General features: G+C 46.6%; 1 protein-coding gene across 4 annotated transcripts in view; it reads left to right on the plus strand.

Annotated features, from left to right (window-relative positions):
- CC2D2A (coiled-coil and C2 domain containing 2A) overlaps window positions 257-26,213 on the plus strand; it is a 130,213-nt gene continuing 104,256 nt past the window's right edge. Inside the window, exons 1-4 of one of the 4 annotated variants that reach the window (XM_013964800.2) lie at window positions 257-436; window positions 8,275-8,334; window positions 10,703-10,786; window positions 13,406-13,529. In XM_013964800.2, coding sequence (XP_013820254.2) covers window positions 8,296-8,334; window positions 10,703-10,786; window positions 13,406-13,529 — 247 coding nt within the window. In that variant the 5' untranslated portion in view covers window positions 257-436; window positions 8,275-8,295. Of the gene's footprint in view, window positions 437-8,274; window positions 8,335-10,702; window positions 10,787-11,693; window positions 11,794-13,348; window positions 13,530-26,213 lie in introns of those variants that run through there. The other 3 variants (XM_013964801.2, XM_013964803.2, XM_013964802.2) reach the window with 3 other exon arrangements.

A 26,213-nucleotide genomic window follows, 5' to 3' on the forward strand; every position in this document is an offset into this window, starting at 1 on the left:
GATTCTAAGCCACCCGTCTCTGAGCATCGCCTGCCTGCCATTGATCAGAAGTGCCCAGTGAGTGATAATGTGAGGGAGGGGGCTGCACTGAAAACTTGGCCTCCTGTCTGCCCAGCGCCCCAGGCTCATTCTCTGTGCTCTTCCCCTGTAAGCTGTGCGCTTCTGCTCACCCTGGGTGTGTGCTTCTCTACTAGAAGTAACCTGTCACTTTAAAAGAAAAAAAAAGCTGTGGAGTGACCTTCCTTAGGAACGGGTTGCTAAGCGGGTGTTTTTGCTGAGACAGGGCTGCAGCTTCCCAGGGAGCAGCCCAGGAGCCGCCCCAACACTCAGCCTTTGCCCTCCGGAATTTTTCAGAAGCATCATCAGGGACAGCCGCCTCGCTCCACTTTCAACCCAGAAAGCAGAATCTGCAAAGTGCCCTGAAAAGTTCCTTAAGGTAAATCAGTTTTTCCTGGGAGCAGGGCTGGAGCATTGAGGTCCTGCTAGCGCAGGCTCGGAGCTCAGACTCTCCCCGGGATACCCTGAGCCAATTTAATGAGCTGTAAATGTAGGAGACCTTGTCGTTATATTTACGCTTTACTTTCTGAGATGAAAACATGGAGCATGACTCGGGCTGCTTTGATTAGAGCCACTGCCTGGTGCCTAGCTTGCAGGAAATGTAAGTCCAGCTCATGACAGCCCCCCGGGGGAGAATGCCTTCTAAAGTCTCCCTCCACTTCCTTCCTGGGACGTGCTCGCCATCCTGTTGCATTCCTGTCTCCCGGAAACACTGGTTGCAGGCTGCATTTCTGAGTCTTTTCGTGCCAGTGGTTCAAGGGGCAAAGTACTAGTTACTGCATGCTTCACTTCCCTCAGCATTAGACAGAGGAAGGGCTGCTACAGACAAAGGCTGACTTGCCAAGAGACAAAGAGTTCTATCAGCTGCGAATTAAGCTGATCCTTTCCCTTTGTTGCAAAGAGGGGCTCTGAAAGGCTAATAAAAGGCTAATAAAGGGGAAATCCATGGATGTTACTGGATGTTCATATAACCTTTTATGCAAGTAAATTCAGCACCAGAAAGAAATCTCTGGCAAATGGATCTCCTCGAGCTTATTTAAGGAGTCATCCAACCAAACATGCCCTGAACAGCACCGTGGCACCAGGCTTCAGCAAGGTGCTAAAGTTTAGAGTGTGCAAAAGGGAGTCAGACCAGGTCAGGAGCTCCGAGTCTGCTGGAGAGACAGACCTATAAACAGATAACAGCGCAGCGAGATAACTGCCATAGGAGATAGATGAAAGGCTTTGAGTGCTCAAGGGCTTCCCTGGTGGCTCAGAGGGGAAAGCGTCTACCTGCCACACAGAAGACCTAGGTTCGATCCCTGGGTCAGGAAGATCCCCTGGAGAAGGAAATGGCAACCCACTCCAGTACTCTTGCCTGGAAAATCCCATGGACAGAGGAGCCTGGTAGACTACTGGTAGACTACAGTTCATGGGACCGACAAAGGGTCAGACATGACTGAGCAACTTCACTTTGAGTGCTCAAAGCACAGAGGATGACCCCCACGGAGGGCCTGCGAGCACTTGGCTCATCCAGTGAATGCACTGGGCATATATCACATCCCACAGCTGAGATGCGGTGTTTATAGGTACTCTTTGAAGACTGTATTCACTCTATTGAGCTGATAAAATGATTCTATAAAGCTGCTTGCCACTCACCTTTTACTCTAGGAAACAGTGACTGAAAGAACTTGGAGAATTAGGTAAAGAAATCAAACAGGGTGTGTTTGGACCTGCCCAGAGGTCCAGGCTTTAACAAGATAAGACAAAGAAAGCTTAGTGCTGTCCATCGGTAGAAAAGGCTCATGGGCTTGAAGACAGAGGAAGGTTTCAGAAACACCCTAAAAGGAAACAGAAAGGAAACTGCCCTGGGCCCAGCTGAGGTATGGGCAAGAACCGTTATTCGGTCCAGTGACTCAGAGTTGAGAACTGAAGGTGTTTGTGGGAGATTTGATGTCACCTAAGGTCTTTCTTCAGAGAAGGCAATGGCAACCCACTCCAGGACTCTTGCCTGGAAAATCCCATGGATGGAGGAGCCTGGTGGGGGGCAGTCCATGGGGTCGTTAAGAGTCGGACACGACTGAGAGACTTCACTTTCACTTTTCACTTTCATGCATTGGAGAAGGAAATGGCAACCCACTCCAGTGTTCTTGCCTGGAGAATCCCAGGGATGGGGGAGCCTGGTGGGCTGCCGTCTATGGGGTCGCACAGAGTTGGACACGACTGAAGCGACTTAGCAGCAGCAGCAGCAAGGTCTTTCTTATGATTCCATTCCCCCCCCCCTTTTTTTTACCCTCCCTATAACTTTTTTCTGCTTTCCCCGCTCTAGGATCACCTTTTCTTAAAAATAACACTTTTCAATATTGAGAGCCTGGTCCATGATGGGCAATTTACTACATATAGTCTATCATTTGAAAGAAAGTGAAAGTTGCTCAGTCATGTCCAACACTTTGCAACCCCACAGACTATACAGTCCATGGAATTCTCCAGGCCAGAATACTGGAGTGGGTAGCCTTTCCCTTCTCCAGGGGATCTTCCCAACCCAGGGATCAAACCCAGGTCTCCCACATTGCAGACAGATTCTTTACCAGCTGAGTCACAAGGGAAGCCCAAGAATCCTGGAGTGGGTAGCCTTTCCCTTCTCCAGAGGATCTTCCTGACCCAGGAACTGAACCAAGGTCTCCTTCATTGCAGGCAGCTTCTTTACCAACCGAGCTATCAGGGAAGCCCTGGGCCATGGAGATTCTATCATTTAACCCTAATAAAACAATCGCTTATCAAGGTAGGAATTATAATCACAAGTTTAAAGATACAGACATGTATCTCAGAGGGCTGAAGGCATTGCTCTCAAATCACAAAAGCAGCTCTATTTATCATATCACATAACTGAGAAATAGAGCTGTAATTTGAACCCAGGTCCATACAATTGTTTACAAAGTCCTCACTCTTTCTATAAAACCATGTCTTCAGTGTTCTAGAGTAGGGTGCATATATTATATTATCTTTCTTTCTTTCTTTTTTTCATGGAGATATTAGAAGACCGAACCTATTATGTTATCTTTTAAGCAGCCAAGGTTGAAATGCCTCGCATACAATACCGCCCTTTTCCCCTGCGTCCTATAGAATCTACCACAAGACGCTCTGGGTAGGACTCTGATCACTTGATGGCCCTCAGAGAAGATCCAATTGTTTGGGTGAAGGTGTCAGTACGTTCCTTGGAAAATACCTTTGGTTTCCCCCATTGAGTTAAACTAAATAAATCAGTGACCTAAAGTAGCCAAAGTCCTTTCACAACGGGGAGGTGCTCTGTGCTTTCAGTTGTAAATATTTCCAGAATGCTGGGCTAAGAGAGACAGTTGCTGACATCGAAAAACAAGGGTGAGCGTTGAAACAGAGAGGCAGGGGGCCATGGAGGAGGGCTGCAGCGTCTGAACACACGTTTGATAACCATAATGGCAAATCGTGGACCCTGTCCGAGCTTAACCTCAGAGGATCCCTCATTGCCTCCTGTGCACAGAGGCCTTTACTGCTGGCTGGAAGTGTTCCTGTGAGCCCTAGTGGTGAGGTACCTCTAGAGAGAGCACAAATAAGGCTACACTGAACCACAGCTTTCGTTTTGATGTTGCAGGAGGAAAATATTATTAATGACACACACTCAATACGCATGATGATGACAAGCTGCGTATTAACATTAGGGAGTATTGATTTGTTTTCTCAGCAACAGTGTTCATAACAAGATAAATTTTGATGTCATTTGATTTCTTTGGAAACTCATTCAAAGGTAATGATCAGGAATACACGAGAAGGAAAAAAAAAATCAACCCCATCACATTTTTCATGTTCTGCTTCTATTTCTTTCATATGCAACATGTTCAATTTATGGAGGATCTTTTTTTAGCCACTAAAATATTGCAGTTCTCTTTTTCCCACTTCATAATTACCAGAGTTGTGCTTCAGAGAGTTCCCGCGTTCTGTAGCGTTTTATATTGACTGTCTGCCCTCTGGTTCTCCCCAGATTACCTCCTTACCCTTTTATTTTTCTTAGCTGCTTGTGGCATTTCCCTTCGTCCATTTTTTGTAGCCTGTGAGAAGGTCTGGACAGGAGACAATAGAATTGCAGATGTTTTATTTCCTTTGAACATTCTAACTCCTCGTTAGAGTCAAAGAAAGCTTGAGTGCTTCAGATGAGCTGCTTACGTGACCAAGTCCAGTTAAGATTCCAATTCCACAGCTATTAAGAAGGGCTTATAATATGTCAGCCCTGCCATTTCTCCTGTGCTCTCTCCTTTAATCTTCTCAGCAGCTCAAGGATGACAATGACACGCTGAAGGGCTCAGAATGTGGTCAAGGAAGGCACGGCCAGCAAAGAATGATTTAGCCATTCATTCAACAGACATTTATCATGACTACTGAGCACAGTAGTCCTAGGCTCTGGGCCCAAAAATTGAGCAAAGATTCCTGCCCTCCTGTAACTTGTGTTCTAATGAGAAAGGACAGATGGTAACAAATAAATATATATGTCAACTGGTGATAAATACCATGGAAAAAGAAATCTCTATACAGTGGCTGGGAAGCTTCAAGGGGGTGGGGGGAGGGGGGTGGTTATTGTAAGCGTTCAGGGAGGATGTCTCTGATAAAATGAAATGTGAGCAGAGCCTTGAGGAAAATGAAAGAGAGAGAGAGTCTGAAAATGCTGGGGAAAGTGAGTTCTAAACAGAGCCAGTGCAAAGGCTCGGAGCCAAGAAGTTTCAAGTGCAGATCTTACAAGGCCTTGTAGGCCATTGAAGGATTTTGAGCTTAACTCTGTTAAGAGAGGCAGGTCACTGGAGAATTTTGAGCAAAGGAATGACATGACCTCACTTACACACTAAACAATTCACTTTGGCTTCAATACAGAGAATGGATTGTAGCTAAGTGAGGCTGGAAGCAGAGAAGTCAAGAGAAGGTCGCTCAGTCGTGTCTGACTCTTTGTGACCCCATGGATCATAGTCCATGGAATTCTCCAGGCAAGAATACTGGAGTGGGTAGCCTCTCCCTTCTCCAGGGCATCTGCCCAGCCCAGGGATCAAACCCAGGTCTCCCACATTGCAGGTAGATTCCTTACCAGCTGAGCCACAAGGGAAGCTGAAGTCAGGAGACTCTTAAAAAAGGTCCTGAGAAACAACCGTGCCAGACCAGGGTGGCAACAGTGAGGTGTTTAGAGCTGGCTGGATTCTCAATATAATATGAAGGTGAAGCAGGTAAGGTTTCTGATGGATTGGACGTGATGTGTCGTGTGAGAGTCACAAAGTTTCTGGCCTGGTAGGGGAAAAGATGGAGTTCTGTGCATTATAGCATGTAGATGACACCACCCTTATGGCCGAAAGTGAAGAATTAAAGAGCCTCTTGATGAAAGTGAAAGAGGAGAGTGAAAAAGTTGGTTTAAAGCTCAACATTCAGAAAACTAAGATCATGGCAACTGGTCCTGTCACTCCATGGCTAATAGATGAAGAAACAGTGGAAACAGTGGCAGATTTTATTTTTGCGGGCTCCAAAATCACTGCAGATTGTGGTTGCAGCCATGAAATAAAAAGACGCTTACTCCTTGGAAGAAAAGTTATGGCCAACCTAGACAGCATATTAAAAAGCAGAGACGTTACTTTGTCAACAAAGGCCCATCTAGTCAAGGCTATGGTTTTTCCAGTAGTCATGAATGGATGTGAGAGCTGAACTATAAAGAAAGCTGAGTGCCGAAGAATTGATGCTTTTGAACCGTTGTATTGGAAAAGACTCTTTAGAGTCCCTTGGACTGCAAGGAGATCCAACCAATCCATCCTAAAGGAAATCAGTCCTGAATGTTCATTGGAAGGACTGATGTTGAAGCTGAAACTCCAATACTTTGGCCACCTGATGTGAAGAGTTGACTCATTTGAAAAGACCCTGATGTTGGGAAAGATTGAACGCAGGAGGAGAAGGGGACAACAGAGGATGAGATGGTTGGATGGCATCACTGACTCAATGGACATGAATTTGGGTAAACTCAGGGAGTTGGTGATGGACAGGGAAGCCTGGTGTGTTGCAGTCCATGGGGTCTCAAAGAGTCGGATACAACTGAGCGACTGAACTGAACTGTGCATCATAGCAAGGAAGGCTGCAGGACATGCAGATTCAGGGTGATGACAAGGAGCTTGTTTGGGGCATGTTAAGCCAAGAGACCATCTTCTCAGGTAGTAGAGTGGTAAAGAATCCATCTGCCAATGCAAGAGACGCAGGTTTGATCCTTGGCTCAGGAAGATCTCCTAGAGAGGGAAATGGCAACCCAATCCAGTATTCTTGCCTGGAACATTTCAGGAACAGAGGAGCCTGGCAGGGTCACAAAGAGTTGGACACGACTCAATGACTGAGCACTCACACAGAGGAAGGTGTCTGTCGAGCATGTGCACACTTGAGTCTGGAGTTCTGGGGAGGTGTGTGGACCTTGGTCTAAATGTGGGGAGTGTCAGTAGGCAGACAGTAGTTAAAGTCGAGAGGCGAGACAAGCTCACTAAGGGAGTGAGTTGAGGGAGGCTCTTCCCCAGACAGTGTCAAGTGTGGTGCTCACCAGACCAGCAGTTTGAGCAGGAGAAGCAATGGGCAGGAGAAAAACTGGGAAAGAGTATGCCTGAGAAGCCAAGAAAAGAAGGTTTGGCAAGAAAAAGAAGGCAACGGGTCACTTTCCTTACTCACTGCCTCTGATGGGGCAACTAAGCTGAGGGTTGAGGACTGAACATGAGACATGGCGACGCGGAGGTCCTCATAAAGAGGAAAAGCTAAAAGTTTACATAACCTCCTTCTCCTTCTGCCTCTGTAACTCAGCTTGCTCCTTGCAAAGTCTAGATCACGCAGGTCACGTAGTCTCAGAAAGTGGGGACTCACAACACTAGAAACTGGAGCTTATCTCACTCACGCTTGTCCTGCTCTTTGCAAATGCCCAGCCCCTGCAAACCTGTTTAATCAAGTGTAAAGGTCAGGCACCCTTCTCCCCGTCTTGACTACTGTTCCCACGTGCACGTGAAATCTCTTAGTTTAAACCAGCCTATTAACAGCTGGTGTTGCCCACTGTAGTCTGTCTATAAAAGCTCTGTAACCCCTTTGTTCAGGGCTCAGAGCTTGGAGTGTTAACTCCTCTGGGCCCTCTGGCGTAATAAACCTGAGTTCTCCAACTCTCTGAGTGTGGTGCTTGGTTTCTCAAGGGCTTGTTTCTGCAACACTCAGATGCTGGCAAGAGCACCGTCGGGAAGTGTTGGGCTCAAAACACTGATTTGGAAAGAGAGGGTCTGAGGAGTTCCTTATAGAGGGCTGAACAATTGAGTGATGGGTAGAAAGAGACATGAAACCCAGAGAGAGCTTTTTTTAAGGAAACAGCCTTTGTACACAGATAGGAATGAACCCCAAAAGCAGGAAGAATGGATTATGCAGGTGAAAGGGGGGAGACTGTCAGAATCAAGGTCCTGGATGAGGAGAGGGCAGAAGCAGGACCCAGGCAGAGACCTTGGCCCAGATGGGAGCAGGACAGGCCACAGGAGCTAGTGGAAGCAGAGGGGGATGCCATGACTCAGTGGGGTGGGACAGCAGAGGGGAGGGGGCCTCTCTGGCCTCACCTCTTTGCCCTTGAAATGAGAACCAAGGCCAAGAGCAGAGAGTGAGGAGGGACAGGACAGTGGGCATTTAAAGGGAGAGGAAAGTGAAAGTCACTCAGGCGTGTCCGACTCCTTGCTACCCCATGGATTGTAACCTGCCAAGCTTCTGTGTCCATGGGACTTCCCAGGCAAGAATATTGGAGTGAGTAGCCATTCCCTTCACGAAGGGATCTTCCCAACCCAGGGATGGAACCCAGGTCTCCTGCCTTGCAGGCAGATTCTTTACCATCTGATCCACCAGGGAAGGGAGAGGAGAGGCTATGAAATAATCCTTCCAGAGCTAGATTTCCACCAGGGTCATCAGACACCAAGGGCAGAACCCTCTCCTGAGTCCCACCTCCTGCACAGGAAAGCCAGGTTCCTTGCCAAGCTCATGGGGATGGGACGTCCAGCCTCCTTCCTTCTCCTCTGGGGTTCGTGTCCATCACGCCTGGGGCCTAAGAATGTATTCCTTGGGGCTGGACTCAGCTCAAACACTTCCCTAGCCATCAAGCTTAGCTTTAGAGTTGTCAATAGTAAGAAGAAAGATGTTTGGCTGAGTTCAAAGGGCCTGACTTCTGCTTTGTTCTTTGCCTGTCAGGGAGGAGCCACCACCGAGAAAATGAAGTCCAAGGAAGAAAAAGTGAAAATAATTACAGAGGTGAGTGGTGGCTTAGATGCACCTGACGGGCGTGGGCGTGTGATTGTGTGTGTGCACATGTGTGTCACACGTGTTGGTGAACGGAAGGTAGGCCAGCAACAAGCACTTACTGCACACGTGCTGCAAGTGTGGGGCTTCCACATGGCTCAGAGGTCACGAATCCACTCGCAATGCAGCAGACACAGGAGATGCGGGTTCGGTCCCTGGGTCAGGAAGATCCCCTGGAGGAGGGCATGGCAACCCACTCCAGTGTTCCTGCCTGGAGAGGCCCATGGACAGAGGAGCCTGGCGGGCTGCAGTCCAAGGTCGCTAAGAGCCGGACTTGACTGAGCATGCTTTGTCATCATCTCGTGAATTCCAACAGACAGCGGTTCTGAGTTACCACCTACAATGGGGCCCAGTTATGCTGAAGCACCTGGTCTCTAACGAAACTCAACATGAGGGCAGCAGTTATAGATTATGACCGCTAATAAAATCCCCACAGAGCCCTGCAATTTCTAACTCTTTTTGTGCAAAACGTCATTAAGCACCGTGTGGAGAAGAGGAGGAAGGCCAGCTCCAGTTTGGAGATTATAGACCACCAAACAGAAAAGAAAGTACTCCTCTCAGTCTTTGCTTCTCTCTTGGCTCCAGAGCTCAGTGACTTCAGACCACAGAGGCAGAAGTGGGACAACATGCTGTTTTCAATAGGTACTTCACAAGCCTGAAGGAATACAGATCGGACCTGGAAGACTCACTTTAAGCAAGATAAGTACTAACAACTTACCTCCATCTACCTGTGTTCATTCATTCATGCAACAAAGATGGATTGGGCCTCTGGTCCCTGGAGCTACAACACTGAATGGAACCCCGAGTCCTCTCAGAATTCACATTCAGTCTAATTTGAGGGCCTACTGCACAGCTTTCCTCTGATGGAGGATCAAAACTTGACTGGAAAGCCAAAAAGAAAAAAAATTATGAAGATTTCTCACAAGTCCGTTCTAAGTCAATAAGAACTTTGACTTGAATTAAGAGCCACAGTTGCACACTCAACATTAATGTCTTATAATCCAAGTTGGTGAATTCCTGATAGGCCCTGAAGAAGAAGGCTTAAAAGAGAGTGGGGCTTCCGCCCAGCAGACGGCAGTTGGATCAGGTCCTGGAGACAAAGACCGTGCCCTTTCACTGGCTGGGACCTCAGTTCCCTCTGCAATTAAGGCTCAGGTCTCCTCTAACCTGAGGCTGAGCACACTGATGTGTGGTTAGAGCCCAGCTCAGCAAACTGCGTGCCATTTCTTTGAAACCTTACATGATTCAAATCCATGCTTTGTCTTCCAAATTCCAGCAGAAGTACCGAAATTTCCCAATTTCAGGAAAAAAATGTCAAATAAATCTGGTATCGCAGGAGAGGTTCTAGATTCATTTGCAACCTCTTTTACACCTAGAGGTGCTTGCGCTCTGGTTTGAAAAAGCCAGACTGGAAAACTTTAAAGCTGGAAACTAGAGAAGCTTCAGTTTTTAAAACTTTTGACTACAAATTTAGAAAGCATCATGTGGAAAAAGAAACCAGATTGGCACTGTTGCAGGATTTCTCCCTTTTCAAAAAGACCTGCAAAAATTTCCATTAAGTCCAAACATCCATGGTGATTTCACACATATCTTCATTAACCTCTACCTGCTTGTAAGGCTGGGAGCAGAGAAGCCCAACCCTGGAAACCCTTAGGGTGATCTGTCTTCTTGGGCTAGGGGCCTCCATCTGGATCAGAACATCGGTCCTGGCAGATCCACTTGCTGGTGGCCTTCATGACATTATGACTTTTGAAGGAAGTCACCAGGCACCTCTTGTGCCCACAAGGCCTGGAACACAGTGAAAGTAAAAAGTCGCTCAGTCGTGTCTGACTCTTTGCAACCCCGTGAACTATACAGTCCATGGAATTCTCCAGGCCAGAATACAGGAGTGGGTGGCCTTTCCCTTTTCCAGGGCATCTTCCCAACCCAGGGATCGAACCCAGGTCTCCCGCATTGCAGGTGGATTCTTTTACCATCTGAGCCACAAGCAAAGCCCCCTGGAACACAGTAAGCACCCAGTTAATGCCCCAGGCCTGAATGGGCACCTGGGGCCATGGAATCTCCAACACCATCTCATTGACCATCTTTCCATTTGGATACAACTTTTCAAGAATGTGTCTCTTTGGAGCAAAGCAGATGGTGGCTGTGCAGCTCTGTCAATTGCCCCTTCACCCACGTTCAGCATTAGGGGGTGTAGGGTCCAGGCCAAGGCGGTCATTGGAACACCTAAGAATCCCACCCCTCTTCCTTTCTTACCATTTTTTTCCCGATTTACACATACACACCAAGTGACCACACTTCCATTTGCATTTTCACAAAGGAGTACATTGACGACGGTGAGGATGCCGAAGAGGAAAGACAGAAGAAGCCCTCGAAGGTTCCAAGACAAAAGAGAAAGAAGCAGGTAAGGATGGCAGAAGCCCGCGTCTGCCTACTGAGCTGCCGGTTAAGAGCCCACGGCATCCAGAGGGGCTGCGCGGCCTCCCGCGGGTACCAGCACTTGGGATTCTCTGGAGGAGACAGGGATGAGGGTGGGTGGTCCAGGTGAAGGACCCCGTGTGGGCCTCATGGATGACCCTCACCAGGAAGCAGTGTTTGGAGCACCCTTCCCCTAAGGTTTCTCCCATCCCTGGAGAGAAGTTTAGAAATGCTGGAAAGAGGCCCTTCAGTACTGTCATTGTCAACCACAAATCAGCACTTGCCATGGCTGCTTGCCATCCGCCTCTTCCAGGATTAAAGCACGTGCTGCTGAAGCCACTGACCTCCAGCACCCCTAGAGGAGCTCAGGGTGGAGAGCAGACATGAGGCGCTCTGTGCTCTGGGAAATGGGCAGGATCTGTCTAGATAGATGTTCTCAGGAGCTGATTTTACGAGCCCACTTCTTATATCTCCTCGTATCTAGAAAAACACTCATGGTGACGACTGTTTCTCGTGACTAGCAGAAGCTTCACGAGACCAGCAGAAACGTTCTACAAAAAAAATACATGCTCGATTGCCTGTACCCACCCTTTACCAAAGCACTAATATACCGTCTTTCCCCCTCCCTCTTTGGAGCAGCTTCTCAGAGCTATCAGAGGTGCTGTCTCCCAGGCTGCAGTCCTCATTTTGGCCCAAATAAAACTCAACTCGCAGCTCCCATATTGTGCATCTTTTTTTTTTTTTTTATTTTAAGTCGACATCATCAAAGGCCATAAACTAAGATGTGCAGTAGATGGCAGTGCAGGATAGCAAATCCTGGGAACTCCCACTTTCTCCAACTCCAAGCCCAAATTCCGCCTCTGTCTAAACCAGAGGCCAACCCCCTTCTCCCGGGCGGAATGCTGGCTGGTGGTCCCGCCCCTAGCCCTGCTCTCCCTCAGAAGCTGCCCTCCCTGGGCTGGAGCATCCTGGAGTAAGGTCCACCTTCTCAAGGTAAATAGATGCCCTTGCCAAGGAGTCGTCCCCTGCGGAGGGAGGCAGGAAAGATCTCATGGAGGGGCGGTTTGCTCGGGAAAATCCAGATGCCAGCAAGGGAGGAGGGAGGAGGAGGGAACGCCATTTTGAACCAGCAGTCACGTGACGGGGCTGCCTGGAAGGGGGGCCAGGGAAGTGGGGAGGGCAGCGGGAGAGCTGAAGTCTGGAGGGCGACCCCCTTTTCAGCTCCCCGCCTCACCCAGCACCATCCCACTGGGATAAACTGGGCCACGGCGCCTCCTTCTCTGCTGGTGGATGGAGTGGGCCGGTGGAGGTATTGGGGAGAGGGAAGTGGTACCCGGCCAGAGGGCTGGTCCCCTGGCCACTCAGGGAGCTTTAACCCTTCCTGCAGGGCCAGCCGGGGGCCAGGGAGCCCCAAGGAGGCAGCAGATGAGCAAGTGCAGAAGCAAAGAGCTCAAGTCCCCAGTTCAAGGCCACAGGCACAGTGAGCAGGGGTGAACAGGGTGGATGTGCAGCTACTGAGCCGGAGGAAGGCATGGGGATGGAGAGAAGGTGTGCGCTTTCCAGAGACATGTCTCATTCCTCCACTGCACAGGAGCCCTGATCACAGACCACGTGCAGTCTTCCAGGCATTGTGAGAAATCTGGGGGACGGTTTCTAACCCCAGTGGCACTTCAGAATCACTAGGGGATTTTTAAAATATATATCAGATGTCTCGGTCTACCCCAGGACATTTATTTAAGTCAGAATGTCTGTGGTTTACCAAGTGCCTGATAGGTAGCAGCATCTCAGTGAATGGTCTTTTTATTTCCCTTCGTTTACAGTGGGGAAGGAAGGTAGGCAGTTCACTAAGTCACCTAGGGTCCCATTGTACATCGGGGTTCAGAGCCCAGCCTTTGGCTGGTCCAAAGGCCGTCACTCACCTGCGGCCTCCATTGCTCCTTCTGCTCACCTGCAGACCCTCCTCTAAGAGTCTGGGGAGGAGTCAGAGGCTGGTCTTTGCCTTAGATTAACCCAGGACATTTTGACTGCTTCTTTCAAATGGGCTTCCCTGGTGGTTCAGTAGTAAAGTACCCGCCCACCAATGCAGCAGAAGCAGTTTCAGTCCCTGGTCAGGAAGACCCCCTGGAGTAGGAAATGGCAACCCACTCCAGTGTTCTTGCCTGGAGAACCCCATGGGCAGAGGAAGAGGAGTCTGGCGGGCTGCAGCCCATGGGGTCGCAAAGAGTCAGACACAACCGAGCTTACTCTCTCACCAAATGAGTTAGAGCTGGGATTAAGCAGTCTGATACTGATTTTTCTAGTTCCCTGTCCTCCAAATTTTTACAGAGCGCTACACATTGTACCTAGAAAAACTGAGAATACTCATTTTATTTTAGGATGCCTGGGTCACTCTCTCCAACAAGAAACCTCTTAAAGAAAGGATCACCACTGCTTCCTGTGGGGTGAGGGGGTGATGACCACAGAGACCCAGGTGACAGAGACCAGGATTATCTAGATCTGAATAGGATCGAGGCCTGTCCCTTTGCTAAGTGACCCACCTCGTCTCAAGACAGGATCTGAGTCAACCGAAGCTTTGGGAGCCACAACCTTGACCCTCTGCCCACAGCTGCCGGCTGCTGGCCGCGAGGAAATGGTGTCAGAAAACTCCCCAGTGGACGACCAACAGGAGCCAGTGCAAGAGGGCTCTGACACCCACCTCCTGGGCGTGATGAGCCGACGGGGCCCCCGGAGTAAGTGTGTCTGCGTTCAGCTCATTCAGTATTTATCTGCTGCCTCCTGTGATCGGCACAGAGTAACACGGGCACTTGTCATGGGAACTTGTTGTTTTTTCTTTTTTGGTACGTGTCCATCACCCTCCACAACACTTCACCCCAGTTCTGAGAGTAAATTTCTAGGTTAGCATCTGTCTGCGAGACAGGACACAACCACAGGACATAGTTATATAGCTACAGAATTTTGGAAGCACTCAACGAGATAGAAGTGGTGCAAATAATCAGATGGGTAGAAATTCAAAGGCAGGTGAAATAGCAAGGCATATTTGTCAATGATGGGACTGGAATCAGATGCTGGAAAATCTGAGGATGTCTCTGAGGCTCTCGGAGACCTTGTCCTTTGAGGATCCCTTCTCTTATCCCTCCCCCAACCCCTCCCACAACACATACACACTCAATTTCCCCTCCAGGAATCGTGGCCTGTATTTTACCACAGGATTACTCTTCCTCATCACAGTGACCATCATTCATTATCTGCTCATTGTAGGGAAAATTAGTACCCCTCACTTGTTGCTTAAAAAAAAAATCTATTAATTATTTGGCTGCTTCAGGTCTTAATTGCAACACATGGGATCTTAGATCTTTGTTGCAGCATGCAGGATCTCTAGCTGTGGCATGTGGGATCTAGTTCCCTGACCAGCGATTGAACTCGGCTCCCTGCACTGGGGAATCTTAGCCACTGGACCACCAGGGAAGTCCTTGTTCCTTTTTTCGAACAATGGACTAGACCAGAGAAGGAAGTGTGTTACACTTCTTAACTGTTACATAATTATTACTCAGTTGTTACCCTATTTCCCTGTAACTAGTTCAGTTCAGTTCAGTCGCTCAGTCCTATCCAACTCTGTGACCCCATGAATCGCAGCACTCCAGGCCTCCCTGTCCATCACCAAGTCCCGGACTTCACTCAGACTCACATCCATCGAGTCAGTGATGCCATCCAGCCATCTCATCCTCTGTCGTCCCCTTCTCCTCCTGCCCCCAATCCCTCCCAGCATCAGAGTCTTTTCCAATGAGTCAACTCTTCACATGGGGTGGCCAAAGTACTGGAGTTTCAGCTTTAGCATCATTCCTTCCAAAGAACAGCCAGGGCCGATCTCCTTCAGAATGGACTGGTTGGATCTCCTTGCAGTCCAAGGGACTCTCAAGAGTCTTCTCCAACACCACAGTTCAAAAGCATCAATTCTTCAGCACTCAGCCTTCTTCACGGTCCAACTCTCACATCCATACATGACCACAGGAAAAACCATAGCCTTGACTAGACGGACCTTAGTCGGCAAAGTAATGTCTCTGCTTTTGAATATGCTATCTAGGTTGGTCATAACTTTTCTTCCAAGGAGTAAGCGTCTTTTAATTTCATGGCTGAAGTCACCATCTGCAGTGATTTTGGAGCCCCAAAAATAAAGTCTGATACTGTTTCCACTGTTTCCCCATCCATTTCCCATGAAGTGATGGGACCAGATGCCATGATCTTCGTTTTCTAAATGTTGAGCTTTAAGTCAACTTTTTCACTCTCCACTTTCACTTTCATCAAGAGGCTTTTTAGCTCCTCTTCACTTTCTGCCATAAGGGTGGTGTCATCTGCATATCTGAGGTTATCAGTATTTCTCCCGGCAATCTTGATTCCAGCTTGTGTTTCTTCCAGTCCAATGTTTCTCATGATGTTCTCTGCATATAAGTTAAATAAGCAAGGTGACAACATACAGCCTTGACGTACTCCTTTTCCTATTTGAAACCAGTCTGTTGTTCCATGTCCAGTTCTAACTGTTGCTTCCTGACCTGCATAGATTTCTCAAGAGGCAGGTCAGGTGGTCTGGTATTCCCATTTCTTTCAGAATTTTCCACAGTTTATTGTGATTCACATAGTCAAAGGCTTAGCTGGGAGTAAAGTACCTATTGCTTTTGGAAGCAAGCTCATCTGAAGTCCAACCCTAAGAAAAATGCGGTTCCCATCCGAGAGCAATAACACAATAGGACTGGTACAAATGACTAGAGCAGAAGCACGCTTTAGCCCACGCAGCTGCTTCTGTTCCTAAATGCACAGAATTGCTCGTTACTGAAGATCGCAGTTTATCTTAGCGTGCTCAGGCTGCCCGAATATACTATACCATAGACTGGATGGTTCAAAAAAAAAAAACACAACCAAACTTTTATTTTATTTTCTCACAAATTCTGGAGGCTGGAAGTCCACGATCAAGGTGCCCACAGGGTCAGTGTCCAGTGAGGCCTGTCTTGTAGGTGGCTGCCATCTCCTGTGTATTCCCTCTGGTGTCTCCTCCTAGAAGGACACTAACCCTTTTGCATTAGGGCCCCACCATATGACCTCCTTAGAGGTCCTATCCCCAAATACCGTCACGCTGAGGGTCAGGGCTTCAACTTATAAGTGTTGTGGGAACAGTTCAGTCCATAGCACAGCTATGGAATACTTAATTACTTGTTTTAAGCTCAAGGGGGAAAAATGCCAGAATGTGTCCAGGAATAAAGTCTCTGTGAAATGTGAATTCTTTCTTTCCTTCTAAAATGGGAGAGATAATGCTTCCGTGTCACCATGGGGTTGATAGTGAGGATCAAATCAAGAGGATATCCAAACATTTAAAATAGTGTGTTCTGTTTTAAATGTTTAAATAATATGCATTAGTATTCTAAATTGGAGACTGAAATGGCAACCCACTCCAGTATTCTTGCCTGGAAAAGTCCCATGGACAGAGGAGCCTGGGGGGTTACAGTCCATGGGGTCGCAAAGAGTCAGATACAGCTGAGCGCTTGTCAGCAGCAGTATTCTAAAGAGATAAATACACAGCAACTAAGGGGGCTCAAAGGGAAATAAGGGCTTCCCAGGTGGCACTAATGGTAAACAACCCGTCTGCCAAGGCAGGAGACACAGAGATGTGGGTTTAATCCCGGGTTGGGAAGATTCCCTGGAGAAGGAAATGGCAACCCACTGCAGTATCCTTGCCTGGAAAATTCCATGGACAGAGGAGCCCAAAGGGCTACAGTCCATGGGGTCACAGAGTGTCAGTCACGACCTTGCACAGATCTAGTAGTATAGTGAAAAGTGAAACCGAAAGTCGCTCAGTCATGCCCAACTCTTTGCGACCCCATGGAATATACAGTCCATGGAATTCTCTAGACCAGAATACTGGAGCCGGTAGCCTTTCCTTTCTCCAGGGAATCTTCCTGACAGACAGATTGAACCCAGGTCTCCCACATTGCAGGCGGATTCTTTACCAGCTGAGCTACAAGGGAGGCCCAAGACAAACACAATCATCATCTGGTGCACTGGCCAGGAATCAAACCCAGGTCTCCTGCATGGGAGGCGAGAATTCTACCTCTAACCACCAATGCGGTAGTGTAGTAGAGAGAGATAAAAGACAATCTATGCATTAGTCCAAAAGAAAAAAATAAAACCCACTATTTATGATCTGAAGAGGGAAGGGACGATCCAATGCTAAGGTGTGCCTGCCTGAGAAAGGTTGTGACCAGCCGGCCACTCAGGGTAGAGCTGGGGGCTGATGCTGATTCGGCAGCACTGGTGAGCAAGATGTAGAGGAAACCTCGAATGAGCTGGGGGTGCTGGGTGGCTGAGCAGCCCAAGTGGACAGGCATCCATCAGAAACCAGAGGTCAAGACCAGCAGGAAGTCGGTCAGTGGTCAAGAGAGCAGATCAGGTCTCATTCACTGTGTCAGTGCAGGTCAGAGTGAGAGGCAGATGTGTTCGAGGAATGAGGATCCCAAGGGGACTCTGCCTGAGACAGGCATACGTCAGAAGCCGTACAGGCCGTGCAGGAATCTCCGTAGGGGCGGTCCTGGGGACCGAGGGCTCCAGACCGAGAGCTCTGAAACACAGAAACGAGTGCAGAAAACAGTGCATCTGAAAGCTACCATGTCTCTTTTTTTTTTAAGTTAATTTCTATTGGAGTGTAGCTGCTTTACCACGTTGCGCTAGTTTCTGCGGTACAGCAAAATGAATGACATACGTGCACATATGTCCTCTCCTTTTAAATGTCCCTTCCCAGTCGCATGACCTCAGAGCATTAAGTAGAGTTCCCTGTGCTATCCCCTGGAGGAGGGCGTGGCAACCCACTCCAGTATCCTTGCCTGGAGAATTCCATGGACAGAGGAGCCGGGCGGGCTACAGTCCATGGGGTTGCAGAGAGTCGGACACGACTGAGAGACTAGGCATGCACGCATGCCTGTGCTATACCGTAAGCTCTCTTTAGTTGTCTGTTCTAAGTTGCTTCAGTCACGTCTTAAGTCCTTGAGACCCTTTGGTCAGTAGTCCACCAGACTCCTCTGTCCATGGGATTTCCCAGGCAAGAATACTGGAGTGGATTGCCATGTCCTCCTCCAAGGGATCTTCCTGACCAAGGAATCGAACCCATGGCTCCTGCGTCTCCTGCCTTGCAGGCAGATTCTTTACAGGGAGCTACCAGGGAAGCCCCATCTATTTTATACATAGTATCACTAGTATATGTGTGTCAACTCCAATCTCCCTGTTCCTCCCACCACCCCCTTTGTGTCTATACATTTATTCTTCTCTACATTTGTGTCTCTGTTTCTGCTTTGCAAATAGGTTTATCTGCACCATTATTCTGATTCCACATATGTGCATTAATATACAATATTTGTTTTTCTCTTTCTGACTTGCTTCTCTCTGTATGACAGTCTCTAGGTCCACCCATGTCTCTGCAAACGGCACGACTGTTTAGCAAAAGGGATTTCCATCATGCAAGCATGTTTTCTACTCCACCCCTTTCCTTATTTTTTCCGCAATGAAACTGGAAACATGACCTTATTTCCTGTACTAACAACATTTCAGCTCATCTATTAAGGTTTTATATGTATGGTTATCAAAGGAATTTGGATATTCTCAAAGTAAATCTGATGTCACCAAGGCAACTGCCAAGAATCCTAAACATAGTACCCTTGGGGGACCCTATTTTTCATTATGAAAATTCAAATCTACATAGAAGTAAAAGATTTTGCCACATTTTTTTTCCTTCTTTGTCTTTTCCAGAGTATTTTTAATTATTTAAAAAAAAAAACCTTTCTATCTCAATCATTTTTTGAGATACAATTCAGTAGAATTACCTATATTCACGCTGTTGTGCAGTAGATCTCCAGAAGTAGTTCATTTTGTAAAATTGAAATGCTATCCCTGTTAAAGAGCAGCTCCCTTTTTTCCTCCCCGGGACCCTGGAAACCACCATTCTACTCTCTGTTTCAGTGAATTTGACGACTTTGGATGCCTCTTGGGCTTCCCTGGTGGCTCGGTGGTAAGGAATCTGCTTGCAGTGCAGGAGATGCGAGAGAAATGGGTTTGATCCCTGGGTCGGGAAGATCCCCTAGAGAAGGAGATGGCACCCCACTCCAGCATTCTTGTCTGGAAAATCCCACGGACAGAGGAGCCTGGTGTACTCCTTTCCATAGGGTCACAAAGAGTCAGAGCCAACTGAAGCACCTGAGCACGCACACACACAGATGCCTACTGTAAGTGGAATCATATAGTATTTGTCTTCATGACTGGCTAACTTCACTTGGCATCATGTCTGCAAGGTTCATATTTTAGCCTGTGCCAGGGATCCCTTTTAAGGCTGAATAATATTCCATGTATCCCAAGACTACCCTTGGCTTATCCATTTATCCTTCATGAACTTTTGGGTTGCTTCTCCCTCTTGACTATTGCTAATAATGCTGCTTTCAATATGAACATGCGAATACCTCTTCAAGATCCTACTTTTAATTTTGTTGGCTATATACCAAGAAGTGAAATTCCTGGTTCCTATGGTATTTCTAGGCTTCCCAGGTGTCTCGGTGGCAAACAATCCGCCTGCCAATGCAAGAGACATGGGTTTGACCCTTGGGTCGGGAAGATTCCCTGGAGAAGGAAATGGCAACCCTCTCCATTATTCTTACTTGGAGAATCCCATGGATAGAGGCTAAAGTCTATAGGGTCACAAAGACTTGGACATGACTAAACATGAGCAAGAGCAAATATGACTTGTCTAATTTCAATTTTTTGAGGAAACCATCATTACTGTTTTCCATACTAGGTACACCAAAATTTTACATGTCCACCAATAATGCGCAAAGCTTCCTGTTTTTCCATATCTTCACCAACACTGGTTGTTTTCTAATAGTAGCCACCCTCATTAGTGTGAGATGATATCTCACTGTGGTTTTACTTTGTGTTTTTCTAGTGAGTAGGTGTAGCTCAGTCGGAAAAGAATCTGCCTGTCATGCAGGAGACCCGAGTTCGATCCCTGGGTTGGGAAGATCCCCTGGAGAAGGAATGGCAACCCACTCCAGTATCCTTGCCTGGAAAATCTCATGGACACAAGAGCCTGGTAGGCTGCAGTCCATGGGGTCACAAAGAGTCGGGCATGATTGAGCGACTAACACTTACTTACTTACTTGATTAGTAGTGATGTTGACCAGTTATCATCATTGCAGAAAGACCTATCCCTTGTCCATTTTCTGATCAGATTACTTGCTTTCTTGTTATTATTGTTGAGTTGTAGGAGTTATTTGCATATCCTGGGCAATAATCCCTGATCAGATACATGATTTGTAAATATTCTCTTCCGCTCCATACTTCATCTTCTCACTCTGTTGACTGTGCCCTCCAAGGCCCAGCAGTTTGAAGTGTCTTAGCCTTTGTCTGCTGTCGTCTCCGTTGCCTGTGATTTTGGTGTCACACCCAAGAAATCGTTACCAGTCTCAATGTCAGAAGATTTCCTCTGTGTTTTTCTAGAAATTGTATAATTTTAGGTCTTACAGTGATGACTTCAATCCGTCTTGAGTTTATTGTATAAGGTGAGGGCCAACTTCATTCTTTTCCATGTGGATAGCAAGTTTCCCATCACCATTTGTTGAAGATACTGTCTTTTCCCCTGTGAGTGATCTTCACATCCTTGTCGAAGATTATTGGGCCATATCTGCCAGGCTGTATTCCTGAGCTCTCTATTCTATTTTATTGTTCTATTTGCCTGTCTTTGTGCCAGTACGATACTGCTCTCATTGCTGTAGTTTTGTAATGTTTTCAGATCATGAAGGCTGAGCCTGCAACTGTTCTTTTTCAAAACTGGTTTGGCTATTGCAAGGTCCCTTAATATTCCATATGAATTTTAGGATGAACTTTCTTATGAGAGAAATGCCATGGAGGTTGTGATAGGGATTGCATTAAATCTATTGATTGCCTTCAGTAATATTGATGTTTTAATAGTATTAAGTTTTCCAGTCTATGAATATGAGATGACTTTCCATTTATTTGTATCTTTAATTTCTCTCAGCAGTGTTTTACAGTTTACAGTGTACAAGTGTTTTCCCTCTTTGATTAAATCCATTCCTAAGTGTTTTATTGTTTTCATGGTATTATAAATGCAACCGTTTTCTTAGTTTCCTTTTTTAGATGTTTCATGGTTAGTGTATAGAAAGACAACTAATTTCTGCATATGAATTTTCTATGCTAGAACTTTGCTGAATTTGCTTATTTGTTTCCACAGTTTGTGTATGCATACTTGTGTGTGTGTGTGTGTGTGTGTGTAATCGTTAGGATTTTCTCTACAAAAGACCATATCATTTTATACTCTGAGGAAATCAGAATTGAAAAAGATATATATTCCCCCAGTGTTCATTGCATTATTATTTGCAATAACCGGAACATGGAAGCAACCTAGATGTCCATCAGCAGATGAATGGATAGGGAATTTGTGGTACATGTGCACAGTGGAATATTACTTGCCTATAAAAAGGAACACACTTGAGTCACTTCTAATGAGGTGGATGAACCTAGGGCCTATTATACAGATCGAAGTAAGTCTGAAAGAGAAAGACAAAGACCGTATCTTAATGCTTATATATGGGATCTAGAAAGATAGTACGGATGACCCTACATGCAGAGCAGCAGAGGAGACACAGATGTAAAGAAGAGACTTTTGGACACAGTGGGGGAAGGAGAGGAAGGGATGATTGGAGAGAATAGCATTGAAACATACACATTACTGTATGTAAGGTAGATGGCCAGTGGGAGCTTGATCCATGATGCAGGGAACTCAAAGCCAGTGCTCCGTGACATCGTAGAGGGACAGGGTGGGGAGGGAGGTGGGAGAAGTGTTCAGGAGGACACAGTATACCTATGGCAGATTCATGCTGATGTATGGCAAAAACCATCACAATATTGTAAAGTAATTATCCTCCAATTAAAATAAATAATAATATTTTTAAAAAGACCGTGTCATCTGCACACAGAGATAACTTCACTTCTTCCTCTCCAATCTGGGTGCCTTTTGTAACTTATTCTGTTAGTCTATTGGCTCTGTTAGCACTCTAGACTGGGGAGCTTATCAGCAGCAGAAATTTATCTCTCACAGTTCCGAAGCCTGAGAAATCCAAGGTAAAGGCACCAGCAGATATGGTGTCTGGTAAGGAGGGTCTCCTTTTTGGTTCCTATGTGGCTGTCTTCTTGCTGTGTTCTCACATGGTAGAAGGGACAAGGGAGCTCTCTAGGGTCTTTTTCATAAGGGCACTAATCCCAGTCATGGAAGCTCTACCCTCTCATGACCTAATCACCTCCCAGAGGTCCTGCCTCCAAATACCATCACCCTGGGGATTAGTTTTCAACATCAAAGTTTGGGAGGGCACAGCCTACGGCCCTTGCCAGATGCTCGGGTCTGGATTTGTAGCACTGTGTTAAATAGAAATAGAGAAAGGGGAGCTTCCTTGCCTTGTTCCTCATCTTGAAGGAGGTGCTTTCAGGTTTTCACAACTGAGGATGTTAGTTGTGGGCTCTTCATATATGACCTTCTGAAGTAATTTCCTTCTGTTCCGAGTCTGTTGAATGTTTTTATCATAAAACGATGTTGGATTTTGTCCAATGCTTTTTCTGAAAACCATTCAGGTGATCATGTGGTTTCTGGCCTTTGTTCTGTGAATGAGGTGTGTTACATTGATTGATTTTCGTATATTGAGTCCTTCTGGCACCCCTCCCCAACCTGGGCTGGGACTAATAAAAGGTTCAAGAGGCTGTTTCTCATGACTGGTTTATAAACACTACTTACCTACCTTTTTTCTAGGCAAAACCTCAGATTCAGTGGTTTCCCTATTCCAAAAATGTTTATGCTAAGGAAGTTGTGGAACTGTTTTAAGCTCATATGATTTCATTATATTTTTCTTCCTTAAACACTTACTTGTTTACCTGAAGCATCCTCCTCTCCCCCAGAAAGAGAAAAAGAGAAAGGGAAAGAGGAGGAACGGAAGGATGGAGGGAAGAGACAGATAAACAAATGATAAATCTGGCAACCTTGAACTTTGAGAGTAAAAGAGGAAAGAAAGAAAGGAAGAAGGAAAGAAAGACAAATAGATCATAAATCTCTTGAACTCAAAGAGAGAGAGAGAGAAAGCAGACAAACAGATGATAAACCTGATGACCTTGAACTCTGAGAACTTAATACCGTGTGCTAAGCCACGCAGCAAGCTTTCTGATGAGATTTCCATCAAGATTCCTCATTCTCTTTTCTTACGCTTACTCCATCATGTTGCTCAAGATTAAGAGAAATAAACATTTCAAGTCCACAATCATTCCCTGACACCAGAGACACTGAAATCAGGCTTACTACTACTTGTCACTACTTTTAGTCATGGGACCAGGAGCAACAACCTAGGCTCCCTCAGCTGCAGGAGCCTCGTTTATGAAATGGAGATCATAAAAGCCTTGGCTTCGTGCAGCTGTCACGACAATGAAATCAGATGATACACAGCAAGCGCCCCACAGAGGGGCTGACAGCAACGTCGTCACCTTCTCCAGCTGGAAGAAGAACTTGATGCTAAGTAGCCAACACAAATAATTACCTCTTCTGAGGGGGAGAGTGATCATGGAGCGGGCACCGTCTTTATATGCACTACGTTACTCCGAGCAGCTCCGTCATCAGGCATTGTTTTATAGTTTAGGAAATTCAGGTTCAAAGAGAACCAGCCGCTAGATGGTAGAGCCAGAACTGAAACTCCAGTCTACAGACGTCAAGAAAATCTGTTCCTTTTGGTTTTGCTCTTGCTATTGTTGAAGTGTAATTGATTTACAATGTTATGTTAATTTCTGCTGTACAGCAAAGTGATTCAATCATACATATTTATACATTCCTTTTCATATTTTCTATTACGGTTTATCACAGGATATTGAATATAGTTCCCACAAATTATCGCATTGATACTAAATGAGTTTGTGTTAATAATTGCCACACTACAGCCTCATTCTATACCCACAAATCTTAACTCTGATTGGTCTTTAAAGACAATGGTTTACAGTTGCTCAGGGAAAGCACAGTGCTGTCTGTATTTTACTCATGGCCTTGCTCTGGTTTCCCTGTGTTCACTTTCCACCTGACGACCACAAGCACCAGCCCACCACATCCTGCCAACCAAGTCTGCCTGCTCTGAAGTTGCTGTTCAGTCACTCAGTCGTGTCTGACTCTCTGCGACCCCACAGACTGCAGCACACCAGGCTTCCCTGTCCTTCACCATCTCCCAGAGCTTACTCAAACTCATGTCCATTGAGTTGGTGATGCCATTCAACCATCTCATCCTCTGTTGTCGCCTTCTCCCCTGCCCTCAATCTTTCCCAGCATCAGGATGAGTCAGCTCTTTGCCTCAGGTGGCCAAAGTATTGAAGCTTCAGCTTCAGCATCAGTCCTTCCAATGACTATTCAGGACTGATCTCCTTTAGGATAGACTGGTTGGATCTCCTTGCAGTCCAAGGGACTCTCAAGAGCCTTCTCCAGCACCACAACTCAAAAGCGTCGGTTCTTCAGCGCTCAGCCTTATTTATGGTCCAACTTTCACATCTGTACGTGACTACTGGAAAAACCATAGCTTGGACTTGCTCACCTAGGTCCAAACTTTTGACTCCCTCTTGATGATTCACTCCCCAAACCTCTCATGGGTCTGGCCTGTTGCTCAATTCTACTGCTCCAGCTCCTGACCTTGAGCCTATGACCTTCTCTATACTGTAGCATCCCTACAGGCTACAGGGCTCCAAGTGTTGTCAAATCCAGACCGTCTTCAGATACTTAGATACAAGCAACCTTGATGATCTGGCATCCCCCACTGCCCCAGGCGCATGCCCAGAGAGGCCACCTCCCTGATGAACAGCAGTATAAACCCACACACTGAAAGCTTCGGCTTCTAATTGCTATTCAAACATATACATAGTCAACGACATAGTCAGTGACATTCCAAATAAAGATAGCATTGCTCTGAATGGACGCTTGTTCCAAATCAAATAAACATTTAGGAAAAAAGTACACATTACTGCCACAATTCCAACTTGCACCATCTCTTAAGGGAGGAACTATCAAATGCTAAGTAGTTTCTTATGAACATAAATTTCTTCATTACTGACATCTGTTTTCCATTCATTCATGTTGGTTTCTCTGATTAAAGCATCATTTCTGAGCCAATTTTTCAGTATTGATTGCAAATAAAGTTCAGAATCCAGTGAAATTTGATGCAAATGAAAGAAAAACAGATCATTTATTTTAGGTTTAAAAGTCACCAAGAGCTGGAGAGAATGACCCAGGAAACAAATGTTATAAAGTTCAGTACAAGACAAAGAGAACCTCCCAAAGGAGCTGCTCTTGGGAGTTGCCTTGGAGCCCAGCAGCTGGAGAAGGAAAGAAGATTCTAGTCAGAGGATGCCCACTGATGTAGGAAATGTCAAAAGTTCATCCATGCTGGAGTTCACGACCTCACAGGGTACTGGGGGGATTGAATTACAGTACTAAGTAAAATATTTATATAAGTAAAAATAAATAGTACGCTATATTCGATAACATTTTTTTCTGAATATTATGTTTAACATCTTAGGGAAAAAAAAACTGTCTGGTTGGAGAGACACTAGCAAATTGTTTAGAAATATAGAGACAGCAAAGACCCCAGACTGGAGCATGCCTGAAATGCTAACTAACCAAGCCAGAGCCCTACCCCTGCGGTCTGGCCAGTCCAATCCCAGGAAGCAAGAGTCCTCTGCCTGGATCATCGCAGGGCCAGGTACCCGGCAACAAGGGACCACCCCATACCTCAGAGCCCATCAGAACGGCTCAAACTGGCCCGTCCTAACCTGCTTACCCCGCCCTGCCCTCTCTTTCCCTCAGAAATCCCACAAAAGCCATGGTCGAAGCCCTCACCTTCTTCTGTCTTCTCCTCCTGACCACCTCATTGCCTTTCCACGTGCCCTGCATGGCATGCCCTGCCCCCTGCTACAGAACCTGAACCCCTCCTCTGTTTCTGCATGTGGCCACACCTGACTGCCCATCTCTTAGCACAAAGAATATTAAACAGGCCCATTTTTATTACTGGGCTTCCCAGGTGTGGCAAAGAACCCTCCTGCCAATGCAGGAGACATAAGAGATGCAGGTTCCCTCCCTGGGTTGGGAAGATCCCCTGGAGGAAGGCATGGCAACCCCGTCCAGTAGTCTTGCCTGGAGAATCCCATGGACATGGGAGACTGGCAGGCTACAGTCCATAGGGCTGCAAAAAGTCGGACATGACCGAAGGGATTTAGCACACACACATCTTTATCGTGAATCAGCAAGAAAGGCATTTTCCCAAAAACTCCTTCATAGCAAAAGTTCTCCAGGGTCATCTATTCCC

This window comes from Capra hircus, chromosome 6 (genome assembly GCF_001704415.2).
Source record: "Capra hircus breed San Clemente chromosome 6, ASM170441v1, whole genome shotgun sequence".
NCBI lineage: Eukaryota > Metazoa > Chordata > Mammalia > Artiodactyla > Bovidae > Capra > Capra hircus.